General features: G+C 47.5%; 1 protein-coding gene across 4 annotated transcripts in view; it reads right to left on the bottom strand.

Annotated features, from left to right (window-relative positions):
* The window catches only part of LOC130356054 (mannosyl-oligosaccharide 1,2-alpha-mannosidase IA-like), a 257,376-nt gene that overhangs the window by 36,802 nt on the left and 195,357 nt on the right, over positions 1 to 25,217 (bottom strand). For 2 of the 4 annotated variants that reach the window (XM_056557082.1, XM_056557081.1), the window contains one exon: positions 376 to 595. In XM_056557082.1, coding sequence (XP_056413057.1) covers positions 376 to 595 — 220 coding nt within the window. The remainder of the gene's footprint in view (positions 1 to 375; positions 596 to 25,217) is intronic. The other 2 variants (XM_056557083.1, XM_056557084.1) reach the window with 1 other exon arrangement.

The following is a 25,217-nucleotide window of genomic DNA, read 5'->3' as shown; positions in this document are numbered from 1 at the left end:
CTGCCACATATTGTGCCCCCTTAATAAGCTATAATATACTGTGCCCCTTTCAGTACAGTATTAGATACTCACCTGTTCTGTTCCCATGCTGTCCTCCCAAGATTGCACCTAGGAAAAGGAAGCCCTGCTTAAGCCCCTCCCCCTTCCCCATCTATGTCCCGTAGGTCTTATAAGGCTCAGTTCACATCAGTGTTTTAGGTTTGGGGGTTATTTAGTAAGTGTGACAGCATTCACTAGCTTTAAGGGAATTCAAATAGATATTCTTTGTAAAATAAATTGGTGTGGAGACTATTTGATGTTCCAGTATGTATTAGAAAAGGTTGTTTAGCATTATTTAATTCATCCATTAAGCAATGCAGTAAGGATAACTCATACCTGTACGTACATAAGATTCATGGCATGTGTTGGCAATATCTGCTGCTAATTCCATATAGTGATCTTTTTTGGTATCTGGTGCATCATTTGCCCCAAGTGCCAACATCCCTGCAGCAAAGCAAGTCAGGTGTCCCATTTTATGGTCCAAAACTCCACCTTTCCACTCAGCAATATATGTGAGACCCCCAGCAGATCTTCTGATTAGATGTGCTTCAATTGCCTGTAATATTACAAAAAAAAGGAATTCACAGGGAGCAAGAACACAAACACTTTCATCATTATCTATTACTATATCATTGCTTACCATTTTCCGCACAAAAATGTTATGTTTGATTATTTCACTGGTTCACACTAGTAATGAGCTTTTGATAAATACAGTGAAAACTCTCCAAAAGACCACCTCTTTGACAAGACCAACCTCTTATCCAGACCAGATTTTGTGTGACAGAGTTTCAGTCCACCATACATTGTGTTAAATTTTAGGTGGTCCGCTCAAAGAGGTTTCACTCTATACAATTTATCTTATATATGTGTGTTTAATACAATAAAAAGGTTTCATCTTTATAAAAGTGTATATCCTCTTTAAATCCCCTCTTGTTTACTATACATACACTGTTCCTTCCTCTCTACCTTATTTATTGCATGTATTACACAGGACACTTTTAGATAGTAGACAGATAGATATCCAAACTGAAAGAACCGCTGCAGCACTCCAAGGTAGTGGAAAAAGGTGAACGTAGCTTTATTCCATCACATAGCACACCATTTCAGCTGCTACTATAGAAGCCTTTGGGTCTATTCACATTGCGGAATTTCCGCTTGCGGAATTCTGCCTCAAATTAAAGCCCATAGACTTCTATGAGATTCCGCTCTCCCATTCAACCTTGTGAATTTCCGCTTGCGTAATTTCAGAAGGTTGAATGGGAGAGCAGCATCCCATAGAAGTGTATGGGCTTCAATTTGAGGCAGAATTCCACAAGCAGAAATTCTACCGTGTCAATAGACCCTTTCTTAATGCTGCTATGGTACCAGCTAAAACATTGTGTTATGTGATGGAATAAGACTACTTTTCCCACAACCTTGGAGTGCTGCAGCGGTTCTTTCAGTTTCTTTACCTAGTTGTCCCTTTGGACTTCACTGGTTTTTGCACCCACCTGCACCAGTAAAGGTGTGCTGCTTCCATTTTCTCTTTTGGATAGATAGATAAATAAATAGGAAAGCAATTATCTCAGCACACCAAGGAATAGAATATGACAATATTTCCGCTGCCTCCCACAGGTTTGTAAAAGACAGCTAAAAGTCATGTTATGACACTGATGGCATAAAGCACTACCTCTTTTTAGTTGTAACCCTGTGTGCTTCAATAATCTCTTTGTTGTTGAATTAATGATCTCCTAAAGCTGCAATCAAACCCTGCATTTAATAAATTTGGTTAGTTGATTGTGCTGCTCTTTTCAATTTTTGGTATCGATTTGACCAGAGACCAATATATAAAAACAAACTGTTTTGAAACATAATTTGTTTATTATCTCATATTCAAAAGCCATGTCCCTCTGTGACAGTGGTTCCCAACCCGGGGTACACACAAAAAAATCAGTAATGGTGGCCGAAACTTAAAGAGAACTGAGCAGTGGCTGCTGGTACGCTGATTTTGCTGTTCTGAAGAGCGGAGCAGAACAGCAGGAGAGAAGCGCAGGCATTTTTCCTGCAGGGGGTAGGGGGAGTACTATGCACTTACCGTATTTTTCGCCTTATAAGATGCACTTTTTCTTCCCCAAAACTGGGGGGGGGGGAAAGTTGGTGCGTCCTATACGGATAATACACGCCTATCGCGGCGGTCCCTGCAGCCATCAACGGCCGGGACCCGCGGCTAATACAGGACATCACCGATCGCGGTGATGCCCTGTATTAACCCTTCAGATGCGGCGATCAAAGCTGACCGCCACGTCTGAAGGCAAAGTGACACTAACCCGACTGCTCAGTCGGGCTGTTCGGGACCGCCGCGGTGAAATCGCGGCATCCCGAACAGCTTACAGGACCTTACCTGCCTCCTTGGTGTCTGCTCCGTGCCGGGATCCCCTGCTTGGCCGGCGCTCTCCTTCGACGTCATCACGTCGTCGCGCACGCCGTCCCATCATCCAATAGGAGCGGCGTACGTAGCGACGTGATGACGGCGACGGAGAGCGTGGATCCCGGGGAAGACGTCCAGAAAGTCAGGGACACCACGGGGACGCGGCGACAGCGATGGAGCGACATCCAGGGCAGTGGCGATGGGTCTGGAGCGGCGGGGACACGTGAGTATTACCTCCTATCCAGTGGTCTTCAACCTGTGGACCTCCAGATGTTGCAAAACTACAACTCCCAGCATGCCCGGACAGCCAACGGCTGTCCGGACATACTGGGAGTTGTAGTTTTGCAACATCTGGAGGTCCGCAGGTTGAAGACCACTGTTGGGTTCAGAATCTTTATTTTTTTAGATTTTGCACCTATAAATTGGGTGCGTCTTATACGCCGGTGCGTCTTATAGGGCTAAAAATACGGTACATCTAGGAAAAGTGTTATATAAATGGGGCTTCCTTCTGCTGTTGTCACCGGGGATTGTTAAGCTCAGGTGTGGAGATAAAAAGGGAGAAAAATATTTTATAGAAACATTTCCCAACCTTTTCCCTTCCATTTGTAGCCAAACTAAAACTTTGATCCTCCCAAGGCATGATGGAATTTGTGAGAAACTGGAGAGGAACAGGTTAAGAGACACTAGAGTTTCTTAGAGTGCATTAATGTGACAAAATTGCAACATTTCAAAACATTTTAATGCTATAAAAAGTTTTTCTTTTTGTAGATTATTTCTTAGTACCATTCCTGGTTAAGACCCGGTTTCCATGGTGATTTAACAAATCACCATTATTTCTTTAGATTACATTTATATGAACATGGCTGCATTTTGGTGTTGGTGAAAAATACAACAGTCACTATTGGGAGGACAGACAGACGTAATCTGGTACCATATTTATTCCCGATTGCTGCTGTGGTTCAGGTTAGGGACGAGCGAATCAAATCTAACACATCCAAATTCGTTACGAATTTCAGGAAAAATTTGCTTTGCAACTAATCTGAATATCGGCATGATTCGATTGCCCAAATCACTTCATTAAACTCCATTTAGTGCGGTCCAGGCTCCAGGGCATCTAAAATGGCGAATCCACATGTGAGGTAGGTAGGTGGGATGACCCTGAATCACATGAAGTAAGCAGCAGCCAGCCACCCCTGAGATGTCACAGCCTTGTATAAATAGTCAGCCATCTTGCGGCCAGGCATTCCAGCGTTTTATTTCAGAGAGAGCGTTTCATTGCAGGGAGAAATAGAGCATTGTGTGCATTGCATAGAAAAAAAGCTTGACAGCAGTGATTCAGCACAAGCCAAAATCACTGCAGAAAAGCAATGACAGGGAAGGGAGAGAGAAAGTACACTTTTGGGTGTAATGCACAGCAACTCTACTGCTGCAGTGGTGTACAGCAACTCTAAAGCTTATAGGGACCAGTTGGGCTGAGCACTAAAAGCCATTGTCACCTGCTATTAGTGACTAATAATACTGTACTGGGCTCTACTACACAGTCATTCTGTACTGCTGCAGTTGGGTGTACAACAACTGTATAGCTAACAGCGGCCAGTTAGGGTGAGCACGAAAAGTCATAGTCACCTGATTACAGTGCCTAATACAGGTTGCGTAGCAGAGCTTATTGTCCTCTCATAAGTGTAACCTGTGCGTACATAGGTGGTGTACGTTTTTTATATTTCTGTAAAACTAATTTGGGCCTAGTTACTGTTACGCCGAGCGCTCCGGGTCCCCGCTCCTCCCTGGAGCGCTCGCTACACTCTCGCTACTGCAGCGCTCCGGTCAGATCCACTGACCCGGTGCGCTGCGATACCGCCTCCAGCCGGGATGCGATTCGCGATGCGGGTGGCGCCCGCTCGCGATGCGCACCCCGGCTCCCGTACCTGACTCGCTCTCCGTCGGTCCTGTCCCGGCGCGCGCGGCCCCGCTCCCTAGGGCGCGCGCGCGCCGGGTCTCTGCGATTTAAAGGGCCACTGCGCCGCTGATTGGCGCAAGTGGTTCTAATTAGTGTGTTCACCTGTGCACTCCCTATGTATACCTCACTTCCCCTGCACTCCCTCGCCGGATCTTGTTGCCATTGTGCCAGTGAAAGCGTTTCCTTGTGTGTTCCTAGCCTGTGTTCCAGACCTCCTGCCGTTGCCCCTGACTACGATCCTTGCTGCCTGCCCCAACCTTCTGCTACGTCCGACCTTGCTTCTGTCTACTCCCTTGTACCGCGCCTATCTTCAGCAGTCAGAGAGGTTGAGCCGTTGCTAGTGGATACGACCTGGTCACTACCGCCGCAGCAAGACCATCCCGCTTTGCGGCGGGCTCTGGTGAAAACCAGTAGTGACTTAGAACCGGTCCACTAGCACGGTCCACGCCAATCCCTCTCTGGCACAGAGGATCCACCTCCTGCCAGCCGGCATCGTGACAGTAGATCCGGCCATGGATCCCGCTGAAGTCCCTCTGCCAGTTGTCGCCGACCTCACCACGGTGGTCGCCCAGCAGTCACAACAGATAGCGCAACAAGGCCACCAGCTGTCTCAACTGACCGTGATGCTACAGCAGCTACTACCACAGCTTCAGCAATCATCTCCTCCGCCAGCTCCTGCACCTCCTCCGCAGCGAGTGGCCGCTTCAGGCCTACGACTATCCTTGCCGGATAAATTTGATGGGGACTCTAAATTTTGCCGTGGCTTTCTTTCTCAATGTTCCCTGCACTTGGAGATGATGTCGGACCAGTTTCCTACTGAAAGGTCTAAGGTGGCTTTCGTAGTCAGCCTTCTGTCTGGAAAAGCTCTGTCATGGGCCACACCGCTCTGGGACCGCAATGACCCCGTCACTGCCTCTGTACACTCCTTCTTCTCGGAAATTCGAAGTGTCTTTGAGGAACCTGCCCGAGCCTCTTCTGCTGAGACTGCCCTGTTGAACCTGGTCCAGGGTAATTCTTCCGTTGGCGAGTACGCCGTACAATTCCGTACTCTTGCTTCTGAACTATCCTGGAATAATGAGGCCCTCTGCGCGACCTTTAAAAAAGGCCTATCCAGCAACATTAAAGATGTTCTGGCCACACGAGAAATCCCTGCTAACCTACATGAACTCATTCATCTAGCCACTCGCGTTTTTCCAAAAGGCATCAGGAGCTCCGCCAGGATATGGACTTTGTTCGCACGAGGCGTTTTTTATCCCCGGCTCCTCTCTCCTCTGGTCCCCTGCAATCCGTTCCTGTGCCTCCCGCCGTGGAGGCTATGCAGGTCGACCGGTCTCGCCTGACACCTCAAGAGAGGACACGACGCTGCATGGAGAATCTCTGCCTGTACTGTGCCGGTACCAAACACTTCCTGAAGGATTGTCCTATCCGTCCTCCCCGCCTGGAAAGACGTACGCTGACTCCGCACAAAGGTGAAACAGTCCTTGATGTCAACTCTGCTTCTCCACGTCTTACTGTGCCTGTGCGGATATCTGCCTCTACCTTCTCCTTCTCTACTATGGCCTTCTTGGATTCCGGATCTGCAGGAAATTTTATTTTGGCCTCTCTCATCAACAGGTTCAACATCCCGGTGACCAGTCTCGCCAGACCCCTCTACATCAATTGTGTTAACAATGAAAGATTGGACTGTACCATACGTTTCCGCACGGAGCCCCTCCTAATGTGCATCGGACCTCATCACGAGAAAATTGAGTTTTTGGTCCTCCCCAATTGCACTTCCGAAATTCTCCTCGGACTACCCTGGCTTCAACACCATTCCCCAACCCTGGATTGGTCCACTGGGGAGATCAAGAGTTGGGGTTCCTCTTGTTTCAAGGACTGCCTTAAACCGGTTCCCAGTTCTCCTTGCCGTGACCCTGTGGTCCCCCCTGTAACCGGTCTCCCTAAGGCCTATATGGACTTTGCGGATGTTTTTTGCAAAAAACAAGCTGAGACTCTACCTCCTCACAGGCCTTATGACTGTCCTATTGACCTCCTCCCGGGCACTACTCCACCCCGGGGCAGAATTTATCCTCTCTCTGCCCCAGAGACTCTTGCCATGTCTGAGTACATCCAGGAAAATTTAAAAAAGGGCTTTATCCGCAAATCCTCCTCTCCTGCCGGAGCCGGATTTTTCTTTGTGTCCAAAAAAGATGGCTCCCTACGTCCTTGCATTGACTACCGCGGTCTTAATAAAATCACGGTAAAGAACCGCTACCCCCTACCTCTCATCTCTGAACTCTTTGATCGCCTCCAAGGTGCCCACATCTTTACCAAACTGGACTTAAGAGGTGCTTATAATCTCATCCGCATCAGAGAGGGGGATGAATGGAAAACGGCATTTAACACTAGAGATGGACACTTTGAGTATCTGGTCATGCCCTTTGGCCTGTGCAACGCCCCTGCCGTCTTCCAAGAGTTTGTTAATGAAATTTTTCGTGATCTCTTATATTCCTGTGTTGTTGTGTATCTGGACGATATCCTGATTTTTTCTGCCAACCTAGAAGAACACCGCCAGCATGTCCGCATGGTTCTTCAGAGACTTCGTGACAATCAACTTTATGCCAAAATGGAGAAATGTCTGTTTGAATGTCAATCTCTTCCTTTCCTAGGATACTTGGTCTCTGGCCAGGGACTACAAATGGATCCAGACAAACTCTCTGCCGTCTTAGATTGGCCACGCCCCTCCGGACTCCGTGCTATCCAAAGTTTTTTGGGGTTCGCCAATTATTACAGACAATTTATTCCACATTTTTCTACCATTGTGGCTCCTATCGTGGCTTTAACCAAAAAGAATGCCAATCCTAAGTCATGGCCTCCTCAAGCGGAAGACGCCTTTAAACAGCTCAAGTCTGCCTTTTCTTCGGCTCCCGTGCTCTCCAGACCTGACCCATCTAAACCCTTCCTATTGGAGGTTGATGCCTCCTCAGTAGGAGCTGGAGCGGTCCTTCTACAAAAAAATTCTTCCGGGCATGCTGTTACTTGTGGGTTTTTTTCTAGGACCTTTTCTCCGGCGGAGAGGAACTACTCCATCGGGGATCGAGAGCTACTAGCCATTAAATTAGCACTTGAGGAATGGAGGCATCTGCTGGAGGGATCAAGATTTCCAGTTATTATTTACACCGATCACAAGAACCTCTCCTATCTCCAGTCTGCCCAACGGCTGAATCCTCGCCAGGCCAGGTGGTCTCTGTTCTTTGCCCGATTTAATTTTGAAATTCACTTTCGGCCTGCCGATAAGAACATTAGGGCCGATGCTCTCTCTCGTTCCTCGGATGCCTCGGAAGTAGAGCTCTCTCCGCAACACATCATTCCTCCTGACTGCCTGATCTCCACTTCTCCAGCCTCCATCAGGCAAACTCCTCCAGGGAAGACCTTCGTCTCTCCACGCCAACGCCTCGGAATCCTCAAATGGGGTCACTCCTCCCATCTCGCAGGTCATGCGGGCATCAAGAAATCCGTGCAACTCATCTCTCGTTTCTATTGGTGGCCGACTCTGGAGACGGATGTTGTGGATTTTGTGCGAGCCTGCACTGTCTGTGCCCGGGATAAGACTCCTCGCCAGAAGCCCGCTGGTCTTCTTCATCCTCTGCCTGTCCCCGAACAGCCTTGGTCTCTGATTGGTATGGACTTTATTACAGACTTACCCCCATCCCGTGGCAACACTGTTGTTTGGGTGGTCGTTGATCGATTCTCCAAGATGGCACATTCCATCCCTCTTCCTGGTCTTCCTTCTGCGCCTCAGTTGGCAAAACAATTTTTTGTACACATTTTTCGTCTTCACGGGTTGCCCACGCAGATCGTCTCGGACAGAGGCGTCCAATTCGTGTCAAAATTCTGGAGGGCTCTCTGTAAACAACTCAAGATTAAATTAAACTTTTCTTCTGCCTATCATCCTCAATCCAATGGGCAAGTAGAAAGAATTAAACCAGGTCCTGGGTGATTATTTACGGCATTTTGTTTCCTCCCGCCAGGATGACTGGGCAGATCTTCTACCATGGGCCGAATTCTCGTATAACTTCAGAGTCTCTGAATCTTCCTCCAAATCCCCATTTTTCGTGGTGTACGGCCGTCACCCTCTTCCCCCCCTCCCTACTCCCTTGCCCTCTGGTTTGCCCGCTGTGGATGAAATATCTCGTGATCTTTCCACCATATGGAAAGAGACCCAAAATTCTCTCTTACAGGCTTCATCACGCATGAAGAAGTTTGCTGATAAGAAAAGAAGAGCTCCCCCCATTTTTTCTCCTGGAGACAAGGTATGGCTCTCCGCTAAATATGTCCGCTTCCGTGTCCCTAGCTACAAATTGGGACCACGCTATCTTGGTCCTTTCAAAATTTTGTGCCAGATTAATCCTGTCTCTTACAAACTTCTTCTTCCTCCTTCTCTTCGTATTCCTAATGCCTTTCACGTTTCCCTTCTTAAACCACTCATCATCAACCGTTTCTCTCCCAAACTTGTTTCTCCCACTCCTGTTTCCGGCTCCTCGGACATCTTCTCCGTAAAGGAGATACTGGCCTCCAAGAAGGTCAGAGGGAAAACTTTTTTTTTGGTCGATTGGGAGGGTTGTGGTCCTGAAGAGAGATCCAGGGAACCTGAGGACAATATCCTAGACAAAAGTTTGCTCCTCAGGTTCTCAGGCTCTAAGAAGAGGGGGAGACCCAAGGGGGGGTACTGTTACGCCGAGCGCTCCGGGTCCCCGCTCCTCCCTGGAGCGCTCGCTACACTCTCGCTACTGCAGCGCTCCGGTCAGATCCACTGACCCGGTGCGCTGCGATACCGCCTCCAGCCGGGATGCGATTCGCGATGCGGGTGGCGCCCGCTCGCGATGCGCACCCCGGCTCCCGTACCTGACTCGCTCTCCGTCGGTCCTGTCCCGGCGCGCGCGGCCCCGCTCCCTAGGGCGCGCGCGCGCCGGGTCTCTGCGATTTAAAGGGCCACTGCGCCGCTGATTGGCGCAAGTGGTTCTAATTAGTGTGTTCATCTGTGCACTCCCTATGTATACCTCACTTCCCCTGCACTCCCTCGCCGGATCTTGTTGCCATTGTGCCAGTGAAAGCGTTTCCTTGTGTGTTCCTAGCCTGTGTTCCAGACCTCCTGCCGTTGCCCCTGACTACGATCCTTGCTGCCTGCCCCGACCTTCTGCTACGTCCGACCTTGCTTCTGTCTACTCCCTTGTACCGCGCCTATCTTCAGCAGTCAGAGAGGTTGAGCCGTTGCTAGTGGATACGACCTGGTCACTACCGCCGCAGCAAGACCATCCCGCTTTGCGGCGGGCTCTGGTGAAAACCAGTAGTGACTTAGAACCGGTCCACTAGCACGGTCCACGCCAATCCCTCTCTGGCGCAGAGGATCCACCTCCTGCCAGCCGGCATCGTGACAGTTACTGTGAAAGACCAGCCAAAGCTACACCCTTGGTTTTGTAGCCTTATACAGTTTGTAGTGAAGCGTATAGTCCTCCTCTCATAAGTTTAAACTGTAAGTACACCTACTTGGTGTCCTTTATATATTTTCCTGTAAAACTAATTTGGGCCTAGTTACAGTGAAAGGCCAATGAAAGCAACACACTTGTTTCTGTAGCCTTATACAGTTTGTAGTGGAGTGCATAGTCCTCCTCTCATAAGTTTAAACTGTACGTACACCTACGTGATGTCCTTTATATATTTTCCTGTTAAACTAACTCTCTAACTCTTGCACTATTAATTACCTTCTTGGCAAGTGTTACTTGCCCTAAAAGGGCGGCCCCACACAGGAACCTCTCCCTATTTCCACCTAAAAACACTGTCATTTCCCAGGGTTTTAAGTTGGAAATAGGGAGAGGTTCCTGTGTGGGGCCGCCCTTTTAGGGCACGTAACACTTGCCAAGAAGGGAATTATAATGGACCATACATTGTTCCCTTCCACCTTTTAGAGGTCTTTGCATCACATCAATACTTGGTGGTGTAGGTGTCACATGGTGTTTTTTGCACACCTTTCCTTTTGTTAGATTTCCCAAAAATTTTGGGGCCATATATTTTATCCTAAGAATAATATTAAAAGTTACATTTTACGTAATTAATATCCTCAACACTTACTTGTGCACACCAACACTTTGACAAAAGAGACTGTTTTCTTCTGTCTACCTGCCTCAGCTACTATTCTGATCCTGCCACCTCCCTGATGCCACACATCTGATGCCAAGTTCTCTTTCTTTCACCCACCTTCGTCGCCAGGTGCTGGTATTAACACCCACCACCCCACTGTACCAAAGTGTACCAAAGTGCACGGCAGCTCCAACGTGTGGAGCTGTAACTACAGTCAGGGACAATACATGTCCTTTACGGCCCACTGGGTGAATGTGGTTCCTGCACAGCCACAACAGCAACTTGACAGGTCACACCGCTTCCTCCTCCATGCTCTCAGGTCCTGCGACAGTGTGCGACTCTGCCTCCTTATCCTCCACCGTGTCCTCAGCCTCCACTGCACGGATAAGTCGTTTCAGTGCCTCTCCAGCATACCATGTGTGCAGGGCACGGTGGTATCACGCTGTTATTCACATGGTTTGCCTTGGCGAACAGAGTCACACAGGGGAGGAACTGCTAAAAGTCATTAATCAATAAATCGAATGATGGCTTACTCCACGAAAACTGGAAATGGGAACCATGGTGACTGACAACAGGAAGAAAATCTTGCCTGCGCTGCGTCAAGGAAACCTGAGCCATTTGACCTGCATGGCACACGTGTTCAATCTGGTTGTCAAGCGGTTGTACTGAAGTGTTCCCCCCATCTGCAAGACATCCTAACAATGGGAAGAAAACTTTGCATGCACTTGTACACTGCAAAGCACACCCTCCTTGAGCTGCAGCGTCAGAACGCCATCCCTCAACATAGTATGATTTGCGACGTTTCCACACGTTGGAATTCCACCCTCCATATGTTGGACAGACTATACGAACAGAGAAAAGCCATCACCGATTTCTTGATGATCCAAGCGGTTAGGAGGACTCCCCTGTGTAACTTCAATGTCAACCAGTGGCAGCTCATACGTGACACCTCCCGTTTGTACATGTCTCACTAACACAGCACACTCCCTATAGCTGTTTTTAATACAGATTCACCACAGATAAATTCAGACTGAACCAATTTTTTTCGGAAAATTCGGTGAATCGGGTGTATCGAATTTTTCAAAAATACGCTCATCTCTAATTCAGGTCATCAAGTAGGGATTGAAATTTAAAGCCTACCCTTTGATCACTCCCACAGATTTTGCTTTGTATGTGTCAGATTTTGCCATGGTTTTAGCTCCATTGAATGTCACTGGCTGTCTAATGGTTTCTAAGCGGTTTCAGAGCTCTTACAGAAGGGTATGTTCACAAAATGTTGATGTGTTGTGCATTAATTTCAGTAGAGAAGTCAAAATCTTCAGCAAATATATAAAAAATCTACAGTTTGTGAAGGAAATAATAATGGGATGCTCTTTGGCTCTTCGTTTTTTGCGCTGATGTTTGCATGAAAATTGCCAGGAAAAGAGCCACAATTTATGCCCTAGAACAAAACTTTTTTGTTGTTGGCACAAGTTGCCCCTCATGGTTTCCCTCATTGTGCAGAAATAGTACAATGTTACTAGAACTAGAAATTTATATTTGGCTTGATTCATACATAAGGTTATGTTTACACTGAAGAAATGACAAGGAAATTACTACTACTACTACTACTATCAAATTCAGTGCTCCACTGCTTCTCTGGATCAGGAACTTACTGCTCTGGGCCATAGCATTAGGTCCCCGGACCAGAGTAGCAGTGGAGCATCGAAGGGGGCATTATAGTAAGGGGGGGCTATATCTATTTATAGGGGCAGTATGGGGACCTTAAACAATAAATGGGGGCAGTATGGGTGACTACAACTATATATGGGAGCAGTATAGGTACCTATAACAATATATTAGGGCAGTATGGCAGCCTACAACTGTATGGGGAGGGCCTACTACTGTATGGCGGCAGTATGAGAACCACCTACTAATATGGGGGCTGTATAGGGTCATACAACTATATGGGGGCACAGATGGGCTCTACTACTGTATGGAAGCAGCCTAATATTATATGATGCAGTATGGGGACCTAGAACTATGTAGGGGCACAAAGGAAGCCAAACTACAGTACTATATGGGAACACAAAGCTGGCACTATTACTGTGTGGGGCAATACACATGGGAAGGTGTAAAGTAATAGGCATTTTGCTAAAAAAAAAAAAAAAAGAAGCCTAAAATGTTGGTTTGGCAGGTTCCGTGAAGACAAGTCTTGGCTGGAAGAAATATTAATGGTGGTCTAGGCTGAATAGTGAAGAAAAGTGAAAGGCATCCCCTGTCAGGGTCCTGGGGAGATAGCGAGTAAAGATAATATATTTGGGGGGGGGGGGGGGGAACAATTTTTGTAAACAGGCTGCCAAGGGATACTCGGGCAAAATAAGATTAGGAACCACTGCTCTATGGGACCTTCTATAAGCCAGTACTGTGTTTTTTCCTAGGTAAATAGAATAGCTATTGACCGCAGCAAAACAGGAATTAGGTTATGGTGAAATAAACTGTTTATTCCATCCACATTTCTAAGATACAACAAGTGTGGATACTCAGGTCAAATCGACCAAACCAAACACCCCAGGATTTGACCTCCATCATGCTCTATACACTTGTATTTAAAAGTCCATAGGGCAAACTTGCAGATCATGATATAGAATGTGAGACAATTGAGACGCTATTATGATGTAGCTTTTCTTTGGGACATTCTTTGGCTTATCTTTCTTTCATTTTTATTCCTTTATTCTCATAAATGGCATCTTCTTTGTGCAAACTTTGCCAAGGTGATAAAGTGCTACAGCTAAGGTCTCTGCAAACGTGGCCACTGTTCAGTCCAGTGTTTAATCCAGAACTTTAATGCTTTGTAAAGCTTGTACAATGAAGATATCATTTATGAAAATGGAAGAATGGAAATAAAAGAAAGATACATCTGAGAATGTGCGTGAGTAAAGCTATAATAGTGTCTCATTTGTCTCCCATTGTAAATCATGATCTGCGAGTTTGCCCTTTGCCCTTTTTTTTTTTTTTTTTTTTTAATACATCGCTGTGAAAACATGGATAACAGTTTTTCTTTCATAATAACCTAACTCCTGGTGTGCTGCAATGAACTGCATTTTTGTGGATTGGTGAACCCTAAACTAAGCCTTCTCACATGCTTGCACTCTACTTAAAGGGGTACTCCACCCCTGGCATCTTATCCCCCTATCCAAAGGACAGGGGATAAGATGTTAGATCGCCGTGGCCCCGCTGCTGGGGACCCAGGGGATCGCCGCTGCGGCACCCAGCCATCATTACTGCACAGAGCGAGTTCGCTCTGTGCGTAATGACGGGCGATACAGGGGCTGGAGCAGTGTGACGTCATGGCTCCACCCCTCATGACATCACGACCCGTCCCCTTAATGCAAGTCTATGGCAGGGGGCGTGACAACCGCCACGCCCATTCCCATAGACTTGTATTGACGGGGGCGGGCCGTGACATCACGAGGGGCGGAGCCATGACGTAACGATGCTCTGGCCCCTGTATCACCCGTCATTATGTGCAGAGTGATCCCGCTCTGCGCAGTAATGATAGCGGGGTGCTGCAGCAGCGATCCCCAGGGTCCCCAGCAGCGGGACCACGGCGATCTAACATCTTATCCCCTATCCTTTGGATAGGGGATAAGATGTCTAGGGGCGGAGTACCCCTTTAAGATTGTTTGGATGAGTTGCTTTCCTTGTCGTGAAAGATAGCTAATAGAGCCACAGTACCGCAAATAAAATGTAACAGTGTAAATTCTATAGTTTTAAATATCGAGACTTTATAAAGAAAACATTTACATTGTACCATTATTTATGTAACAAAAGTTATGCCAAAATGCACAAGCAGTGTGTTGAAAACCAGGTACACCCTTACTGCTTCCATAGAAATTAAGAGAATGAGTAACAGCCAGGTGATGCTATTCAAAAGCCATCGATAAATTAATATTAACCAAGTGTGAACACATCTTTATAAAGTGTATGTGTTACGCCGAGCGCTCCGGGTCCCCGCTCCTCCCCGGAGCGCTCGCTTCACTCCCTCCGCTGCAGCGCTCCGGTCACGTCCTCTGACCCGGGGCGCTGCGATCCTGCTGCCAGCCGGGATGCGATTCGCGATGCGGGTAGCGCCCGCTCGCGATGCGCACCCCGGCTCCCCTACCTGACTCGCTCCCCGTCTGTTCTGTCCCGGCGCGCGCGGCCCCGCTCCCTAGGGCGCGCGCGCGCCGGGTCTCTGCGATTTAAAGGGCCACTGCGCCGCTGATTGGCGCAGTGGTTCCAATTAGGGTTTTCACCTGTGCACTTCCCTATATTACCTCACTTCCCTTGCACTCCCTTGCCGGATCTTGTTGCCTTAGTGCCAGTGAAAGCGTTCCTTGTGTGTTCCTTGCCTGTGTTTCCAGACCTTCTGCCGTTGCCCCTGACTACGATCCTTGCTGCCTGCCCCGACCTTCTGCTACGTCCGACCTTGCTTCTGCCTACTCCCTTGTACCGCGCCTATCTTCAGCAGCCAGAGAGGTGAGCCGTTGCTAGTGGATACGACCTGGTCACTACCGCCGCAGCAAGACCATCCCGCTTTGCGGCGGGCTCTGGTGAAAACCAGTAGTGGCTTAGAACCGGTCCACTAGCACGGTCCACGCCAATCCCTCTCTGGCACAGAGGGTCCACTACCTGCCAGCCGGCATCGTGACAGTAGATCCGGCCATGGATCCCGCTGAAGTTCCTCTGCCAGTTGTCGCTGACCTCACCACGGTGGTCGCCCAGCAGTCACAACAGATAGCGCAACAGGGCCAACAGCTGTCTCAACTGACCGTTATGCTACAACAGTTGCTACCACAGCTTCAGCAGTCATCTCCTCCGCCAGCTCTTGCACCTCCTCCGCAGCGAGTGGCCGCTCCTGGGATACGCTTATCCTTGCCGGATAAATTTGATGGGGACTCTAAGTTTTGCCGTGGCTTTCTTTCCCAATGTTCCCTGCATCTGGAGATGATGTCGGACCTGTTTCCCACTGAAAGGTCTAAGGTGGCTTTCGTAGTCAGTCTTCTGTCCGGAAAAGCCCTGTCATGGGCCACACCGCTCTGGGACCGCAATGACCCCGTCACTGCCTCTGTACACTCCTTCTTCTCGGAAATCCGAAGTGTCTTTGAGGAACCTGCCCGAGCCTCTTCTGCTGAGACTGCCCTGTTGAACCTGGTCCAGGGTAATTCTTCCGTTGGCGAGTATGCCGTACAATTCCGTACACTTGCTTCAGAATTGTCCTGGAATAATGAGGCCCTCTGCGCGACCTTCAAAAAAGGCCTATCCAGCAACATTAAAGATGTTCTGGCCGCACGAGAAATTCCTGCTAATCTACATGAACTTATTCACCTAGCCACTCGCATTGACATGCGTTTTTCTGAAAGGCGTCAGGAACTCCGCCAAGATATGGACTCTGTTCGCACGAGGCGTTTCGTCTCCTCGGCTCCTCTCTCCTCTGGTTCCCTGCAATCTGTTCCTGTGCCTCCCGCCGTGGAGGCTATGCAGGTCGACCGGTCTCGCCTGACACCTCAAGAGAGGACACGACGCCGTATGGAGAACCTCTGCCTGTACTGTGCTAGTACCGAACACTTCCTGAGGGATTGTCCTATCCGTCCTCCCCGCCTGGAAAGACGTACGCTGACTCCGCACAAAGGTGAGACAGTCCTTGATGTCTACTCTGCCTCTCCACGTCTTACTGTGCCTGTGCGGATGTCTGCCTCTGCCTTCTCCTTCTCTACAGTGGCCTTCTTGGACTCTGGATCTGCAGGAAATTTTATTTTGGCCTCTCTCGTCAACAGGTTCAACATCCCAGTGACCAGTCTCGCCAGACCCCTCTACATCAATTGTGTAAATAATGAAAGATTGGACTGTACCATACGTTTCCGCACGGAGCCTCTTCTTATGAGCATCGGATCTCATCATGAGAGGATTGAACTTTTGGTCCTCCCCAATTGCACCTCGGAGATTCTCCTTGGACTTCCCTGGCTTCAACTTCATTCCCCAACCCTGGATTGGTCCACTGGGGAGATCAAGAGTTGGGGGTCCTCTTGTTCCAAGAACTGTCTAAAACCGGTTCCCAGTAACCCTTGCCGTAACTCTGTGGTTCCTCCAGTAACCGGTCTCCCTAAGGCCTATATGGACTTCGCGGATGTTTTCTGCAAAAAACAAGCTGAGACTCTACCTCCTCACAGGCCTTATGATTGCCCTATCGACCTCCTCCCGGGTACTACTCCACCCCGGGGCAGAATTTATCCTCTCTCTGCCCCAGAGACTCTTGCCATGTCCGAATACGTCCAGGAGAATCTAAAAAAGGGCTTTATCCGTAAATCCTCCTCTCCTGCCGGAGCCGGATTTTTCTTTGTGTCCAAAAAAGATGGCTCCCTACGTCCTTGCATTGACTACCGCGGTCTTAATAAAATCACGGTTAAGAACCGCTACCCCTTACCCCTCATCTCTGAACTCTTTGATCGCCTCCAAGGTGCCCACATCTTCACTAAATTGGACTTAAGAGGCGCCTATAACCTCATCCGCATCAGAGAGGGGGACGAGTGGAAAACGGCATTTAACACCAGAGATGGACACTTTGAGTATCTGGTCATGCCCTTTGGACTGTGCAATGCCCCTGCCGTCTTCCAAGACTTTGTCAATGAAATTTTTCGTGATCTGTTATACTCCTGTGTTGTGGTATATCTGGACGATATCCTAATTTTTTCTGCCAATCTAGAAGAACACCGCCAACATGTCCGTATGGTTCTTCAGAGACTTCGTGACAACCAACTCTATGCCAAAATTGAGAAATGTCTGTTTGAATGCCAATCTCTTCCTTTTCTAGGATATTTGGTCTCTGGCCAGGGACTACAGATGGATCCAGACAAACTCTCTGCCGTCTTAAATTGGCCACGCCCCTCCGGACTCCGTGCTATCCAACGCTTTTTGGGGTTCGCCAATTATTACAGGCAATTTATTCCACATTTTTCTACCATTGTGGCTCCTATCGTGGCTTTAACCAAAAAAAATGCTGATCCCAAGTCCTGGCCTCCTCAAGCAGAAGACTCCTTTAAACGACTCAAGTCTGCCTTTTCTTCGGCTCCCGTGCTCTCCAGACCTGACCCTTCCAAACCCTTCCTATTGGAGGTTGATGCCTCCTCAGTAGGAGCTGGAGCTGTTCTTCTACAAAAAAATTCTTCCGGGCATGCTGTCACTTGTGGTTTTTTCTCTAGGACCTTCTCTCCAGCGGAGAGGAACTACTCCATCGGGGATCGAGAGCTTCTAGCCATTAAATTAGCACTTGAGGAATGGAGGCATCTGCTGGAGGGATCAAGATTTCCTGTTATTATCTACACCGACCACAAGAACCTCTCCTACCTCCAGTCGGCCCAACGGCTGAATCCTCGCCAGGCCCGGTGGTCTCTGTTCTTTGCCCGATTTAATTTTGAGATTCACCTTCGTCCTGCCGATAAGAACATTAGGGCCGATGCTCTCTCTCGTTCCTCGGATGCCTCAGAAGTTGATCTCCCTCCGCAACACATCATTCCACCTGACTGCCTGATCTCCACTTCTCCTGCCTCCATCAGGCAGACTCCTCCAGGAAAGACCTTTGTTTCTCCACGCCAACGCCTCGGAATCCTCAAATGGGGTCACTCCTCCCATCTCGCAGGTCATGCGGGCATCAAGAAATCTGTGCAACTCATCTCCCGCTTCTATTGGTGGCCGACTCTGGAGACGGATGTTGGGGACTTTGTGCGAGCCTGCACTATCTGTGCCCGGGATAAGACTCCTCGCCAGAAGCCCGCTGGTTTTCTTCATCCTCTGCCTGTCCCCGAACAGCCTTGGTCTCTGATTGGTATGGATTTTATTACTGATTTACCCCCTTCCCGTGGCAACACCGTTATTTGGGTGGTCGTTGATCGATTCTCCAAAATGGCACATTTCATCCCTCTTCCTGGTCTTCCTTCTGCGCCTCAGTTGGCTAAACAATTTTTTGTACACATTTTTCGTCTTCACGGGTTGCCTACGCAGATTGTCTCGGATAGAGGGGTCCAATTCGTGTCTAAATTCTGGAGAGCTCTCTGTAAACAACTCAAGATTAAATTAAATTTTTCCTCTGCATATCATCCCCAGTCCAATGGACAAGTAGAAAGAATTAACCAGATCCTGGGTGATTATTTGCGACATTTTGTTTCCTCCCGCCAGGATGACTGGGCAGATCTCCTTCCATGGGCCGAATTCTCGTATAACTTCAGGGTCTCTGAATCTTCCTCCAAATCCCCATTTTTCGTGGTGTACGGTCGTCACCCTCTTCCCCCCCTCCCTACCCCCTTGCCCTCTGGTCTGCCCGCTGTGGATGAAATTTCTCGTGACCTTTCCATTATATGGAGAGAGACCCAAAATTCTCTCTTACAGGCTTCTTCACGCATGAAGAGGTTCGCGGATAAGAAAAGAAGAGCTCCCCCCGTTTTTTCCCCTGGAGACAAGGTATGGCTCTCCGCTAAATATGTCCGCTTCCGTGTCCCTAGCTACAAGTTGGGACCACGCTATCTTGGTCCTTTCAAAATTTTGTGTCAAATTAATCCTGTCTCTTATAAACTTCTTCTTCCTCCTTCTCTTCGTATCCCTAATGCCTTTCACGTCTCTCTTCTCAAACCACTCATCCTCAACCGTTTTTCTCCCAAATCTGTTCCTCCCACTCCTGTTTCCGGCTCCTCGGACGTCTTCTCGGTCAAGGAAATTTTGGCTGCCAAAAAGGTCAGAGGGAAAAATTTTTTTTTAGTAGACTGGGAGGGTTGTGGTCCTGAAGAGAGATCCTGGGAACCTGAGGACAACATCCTTGACAAAAGTCTGCTCCTCAGGTTCTCAGGCTCCAAGAAGAGGGGGAGACCCAAGGGGGGGGGTACTGTTACGCCGAGCGCTCCGGGTCCCCGCTCCTCCCCGGAGCGCTCGCTTCACTCCCTCCGCTGCAGCGCTCCGGTCACGTCCTCTGACCCGGGGCGCTGCGATCCTGCTGCCAGCCGGGATGCGATTCGCGATGCGGGTAGCGCCCGCTCGCGATGCGCACCCCGGCTCCCCTACCTGACTCGCTCCCCGTCTGTTCTGTCCCGGCGCGCGCGGCCCCGCTCCCTAGGGCGCGCGCGCGCCGGGTCTCTGCGATTTAAAGGGCCACTGCGCCGCTGATTGGCGCAGTGGTTCCAATTAGGGTTTTCACCTGTGCACTTCCCTATATTACCTCACTTCCCTTGCACTCCCTTGCCGGATCTTGTTGCCTTAGTGCCAGTGAAAGCGTTCCTTGTGTGTTCCTTGCCTGTGTTTCCAGACCTTCTGCCGTTGCCCCTGACTACGATCCTTGCTGCCTGCCCCGACCTTCTGCTACGTCCGACCTTGCTTCTGCCTACTCCCTTGTACCGCGCCTATCTTCAGCAGCCAGAGAGGTGAGCCGTTGCTAGTGGATACGACCTGGTCACTACCGCCGCAGCAAGACCATCCCGCTTTGCGGCGGGCTCTGGTGAAAACCAGTAGTGGCTTAGAACCGGTCCACTAGCACGGTCCACGCCAATCCCTCTCTGGCACAGAGGGTCCACTACCTGCCAGCCGGCATCGTGACAGTATGGCGCAATAAAAAATTATTACTTGTTACAGAATTTTTTTTATAAGTTTTGAAAAATTTCTGGGGTTTTATTTCTACGCAGTTCTCTCTTACTATTACTGTACATCATTAACAGCAGCCGGCTTGTCTCGTCGCTAAGTACCTTTAGGAGTTAAAAGTTCTGGCAGTTTGCTGGCCTCGAGCATTGATATTGAGCATGTGATAATACAATGACACCATCCTAAAGAAGCAATTGCTACTTCCTATTGTTCTGGAAAGGGTTAAGAGGCCATTTTCAAACATTGTAATGCTTGATTGGGTTCAAGTGTGACTGAGCCACTGTAGGACATTTACAGTTGTCCCTAATTTCTTTCTTTTTTGCCTTGTGCTTAGGGTCATCGTCTTGTGGGAAGGTGAACCTTCGGCCCAGTCTAAAGTCCAAAGCTCTCTGGATCAGGTTTTCATTAAGGATATCTGTGTACTTTGCTCCATTTAACTTTCCCTCATTCCTGACCAGTCTCCCTGCCTAGCTGCTCAAAACACCCTCACAGCATGATGTAGGTGATAAGCAGTTTCCTCCAGACATGACAATTTTAAACTGTTGGGGACGGAGAGCATACAAATATGCCCTCGCTTCCTGGTACTTAAGGATGGTGTACGCCCTCAGTATTTCTAATCACCACCACTCGCCAGGCGGTGATCGGACCTGGATGACTGCTGATATCGATCAGCAGGCATCCTGTGCAAATGCCTGGGGGTCCCGAGACCCCCCCATGTCGGCGATCGCCGCAAATCGACGGTCAATTCAGAAAGGCGATTTGCAGCGATTCCGGGCCAATCGGGTCACCGGTGACCCAATTGCCTGGAAAATAGGAGTGATCAGAGCTGTCAGAGACAGCTCCGAGCATTCTAAAGGATAGGAGCGAGGTTGCAGGGGTGCCACCTCCTCCTATCCCCTGCCATTGATCGATCAGGACTGACCAACCAATGGCAGTTGGGGCGGGGTGGGGGGGGGGGTTAAATTTCATTTCCCCCGCTCTACCCATTGATTGAAGTCCGGGCAGAGAAGTGGGGGGACATGGCCTGCTTACCAATAGCATCTGAGTGGCGGCAGCATGGGAGTGGCGGCGGTAGCAGGAGGAGGCAGGCCGGAAAGTGTGGCGGGGGAGGAGGCTGCAGTGAAGACGCTGGTAAGTGATCTTCACTGTGGCCTTCTAAAAGTAGCAAAACTACAACTCCCAGCTTGCCCAGTGAGCAAAAGGCTGGGAGTTGTAGTTTTGCAACATCTGGAGGGCCACAGTTTGATACATTCACACGGGAGGGTTTACAGTGGGTTTCCTTCTACAAGTTTGAGCTGCGGCAAATTTTCCACCACAGCTAAAACTCCCAGCGGAAAACTCACTGTGATCACTGTGTGAATGTACCCTAAAAACACTACACTACACAAAATAAAAAGTGAAACACTACATACACACCCTTACACATCCCCCCCCCCCACCCCCAATAAAAATGAAAATCGTCTCATACGGCAGTGTTTCCTAAACGGTGCCTCCAGCTGTTGCAAATCAACAACTGCCAGTATTGCCGGACAGCCATTGACTGTGCTGGCAGGCTGGGAGTTTTGCAACAGCTGGAGGCACCCTGTTTGGGAAACACTGCCCTAGGGTTTTGGTGGAGACAAGCGCCATCCTTGTATCCGGGTCCGACCCTATTGCGAATTCCTAATACAGTCCTCAAATGTGCATGGCGCTCTCTCACTTCAGAGCCCTGTCATATTTCAAGGCAGTTTAGTGCCACAAACTGAGGAGAAATTGCATTACAATTTCTCCTTTTACCCCTTATGAAAAGGAAAAGTAAGGGGCTACATCAGCATGTTAGTGTAAAAAAATAAAACACTAACATGCTTGTGTTGCCCTACATTTTCACAAGAGGTAAAAGCAGAAAAAGAACTACAAAATTTGTAACGCAATTTCTTCCGAGTACGGAAATACCCCATATGTGGACGTAAAATGCTCTGCGGGCGCACAAGGCAGCTCAGGAGTGAGAGTGCCATGTACATTTGAGGCCTAAATTGATGATTTGCACAGGGGTGGCTGATTGTTAAAGCAGTTCTGACATGAACGCAAAAAAAAAAAAAAAAAATACCCACACGTGACCCCGTTTTGGAAACTATACCCCTCAAGGAACTTAACAAGGGGTAAAGTGAGCCTTAACACTCCACAGGTCTTTGACGAATTTTCTTTAAAGTTGTGCGTGAAAATTAATAAAAAAATTTTTTCCTGAAATGCTGGTGTTACCCCAAATTTTTCATTTTCACAAGGGGTAATAGGAAAAAAGTCTCCCATATTTTGTAGCCCTATTTCTTCTGAGTATGGAAATACCCCATTTGTGAATGTAAAGTGCTCTGCTGGTGCACTACAGGGCCAGAAGAGAAGGAGTGCCATCGGGCTTTTGGAGAGAGAATTAGGCTGCAATTGAATGCCATGTGCGTTTACAAAGCCCCCATAGTGCCAGAACAGTGAACTTTTTCCAAAATGGGGTCACATGTGTGTGGGGGGGGGGGGGGGTCCACTGTTCTGGCACCACGGGGGGGCTTTGTAAATGCACATTGCCCCCGACTTCCATTCCAACCAAATTCTCTCTCCAATAGCCCAATCGCGCTCCTTCTCTTCTAAGCATTGTAGTTTGACCGCAGAGCACTTTACATCAACATATGAGGTATTTTCATACTCAGAAGAAATGGGATTACACATTTTTGGGGGTGTTTTCTCCGATTACCCCTTGTAAAAATGAAAAATTTGGGGTAACACCAGCATTTTATTGAAAAAAATGTTTCTTTATTTTTGCGTTCCACTTTGACGAAAGTTCGTCAATCACCTGTGGGGTGTTAAGGCTAACTTTACCCCTTGTTAAATTCCTTGAGGGGTGTAGTTTCCAAAATAGTGTGCCGTGTGTTTTTTCTTTTTTACTGTTCTGGCATCAAGGGGGCTTCTAAATGCGACATGCCCCCCAAAATCCATTTCAGCAAAATTCCCTCTCCAAAAGCCCAATGTCGCTCCTTCCCTTCTGAGCCCTCTAGTGCACCCACAGAGCACTTTACATACACATATGAAGTATTTCTTACTCGACAGAAATGGGGTTACACATTTAGGGGGGCATTTTCTCCTATTACTCCTTGTGAAAATGAAAATTTTGGGGTAAAACCAGCATTTTAGTGTCAAATTTTTCATTTTCACGTCCCACTTTAACAAAAGTTTGTCAATCACCTGTGGGGTATAAAGACTCAATTTACCCCTTGTTACATTCCTTGAGGGGTGTATTTTGCAAAATAGTGTGCCATGTGGGTATTTTTTTTACTGTGCTGGCATAATGGCGGCTTCCTAAATGCGACATGCCCCCAAAAAAACATTTCAGCAAAATTCGCTCTCCAAAATGCCATTGTCGCTCCTTCACTTCTGAGCCCTCTAGTGCACCCACAGAGCACTTTACATCCACAGGTGAGGTATTTCCTTACTCGAGAGAACATGAATTACAAGTTTTGGGGGGCCTTTTTACCTTTTACCCCTGGGGCTACAATAACATTTTAGTGTAAAAAATTGAGATTTAGATTTTTCTCCTCCATTTTGCTGCTATTCCTGTGAAACGCCTAATGGGTTAACAAACTTTTTGAATGTCATTTTGAATACTTTGAGGGGTGCAGTTTTCATAATGGGGTCCATTATAGGGGATTTCCAACATTAAGACCCTCATATTCACTTCAAAACTTAACTGGTTCCTGAAAAAGTCTCATTTTGAAATTTTTGTGAAAAATTGGAAAATTGCTGCTATACTTTGAAGCCCTCCAATGTCTTCAAAAAGTAAAAACATGTCAACTTTATGATGCCAACATAAAGTTAACATATTGTATATGTGAATAAATATGTAATTTATTTGACATGTCCAATATTTAAAGTTCAAAGTTAGAAAAATGCAAATTTTTCAAATTTTTCCTGAAATTTTGGAATGTGTCACCAAGAAATGATGCAAGTATCGAGGAAAATTTACCACTAACTAGAATATGTCACAAAATAATCTCAGAATCAAATTTATATGTAGCATCCCAGAGTTATTAACCCCTTAAGGACTAGGCCCATTTTGGCCTTAAGGACCAGACCAATTTTATTTTAGCATTTCTGTTTTTATCTTCCTCGCCTTCTAAAAATCATAACTCTTTTATATTTCCATCCACAGACCCATGAGGGCTTGTTTTTTTGCGTCACCAATTGTACTTTGTAATTACATAACTTATTTTACCATAAAATGTATGGTGCAACCAAACAAATATTATGTGGGAAAATTGAAAAGAAAACCGCAATTTAGCAAATTTTGGAAGGTTTTGTTTTCACGCTGTACACTTTACACAAAAAATTACATGTTTTCTTTATTCTGTGGGTCAATACGATTCAAATCATACCAATGTTATATACTTTTCTATAATTGTACCGCTTAAAAAAAATCTAAAACCATTTTAACAAAATTAGTATGTTTGAAATAGCCTATTTTGACCACCTAGAACTTTCAAATTTTTCCGTATATGGGGCGGTATGAGGGCTAATTTTTTTGCACCATAATCTGTAGTTTTTATCCGTACCACTTTTGCCTAGGTTTTACTTTTTATACATTTTTTATACATTTTTTTGGAATTAAATGTGACAAAAAAGCAGCAATTTTGGACATTTTTATTTTGTTATGTTTACTCCGTTCACCATACGGGATAGTTACCAATATATTTTAATAGTTCAGACTTTTATGAACACAGCAATACCAAATATGTGTTTTACATTTTTTTTTACGCTTTTTGGGGGGTAAAATGGTAAAAACGGATGTTTTACCTTTTTATTGGGGGAGGGGATTTTTCACATTTTTTTACTTTTTTATTTTACATTTTTAACATTTTTTTTTACACTTTAATAGTTCCCATAGGGGACTATTTATAGCAATCCTTTGATTGCTAATACTGTTCAGTGCTATGCATAGGACATAGCACTGATCAGTATTATCGGTGATCTTCTGCTCTGGTCTGCTTGATCTCAGACCAGAGCAGAAGACTCCAGGAGACAGCCGAAGCCAGGTGAGGG

This window comes from Hyla sarda, chromosome 2, assembly GCF_029499605.1.
Source record: "Hyla sarda isolate aHylSar1 chromosome 2, aHylSar1.hap1, whole genome shotgun sequence".
NCBI classification, from domain to species: domain Eukaryota; kingdom Metazoa; phylum Chordata; class Amphibia; order Anura; family Hylidae; genus Hyla; species Hyla sarda.
This window is presented reverse-complemented; position numbering and strand designations above follow the sequence as displayed.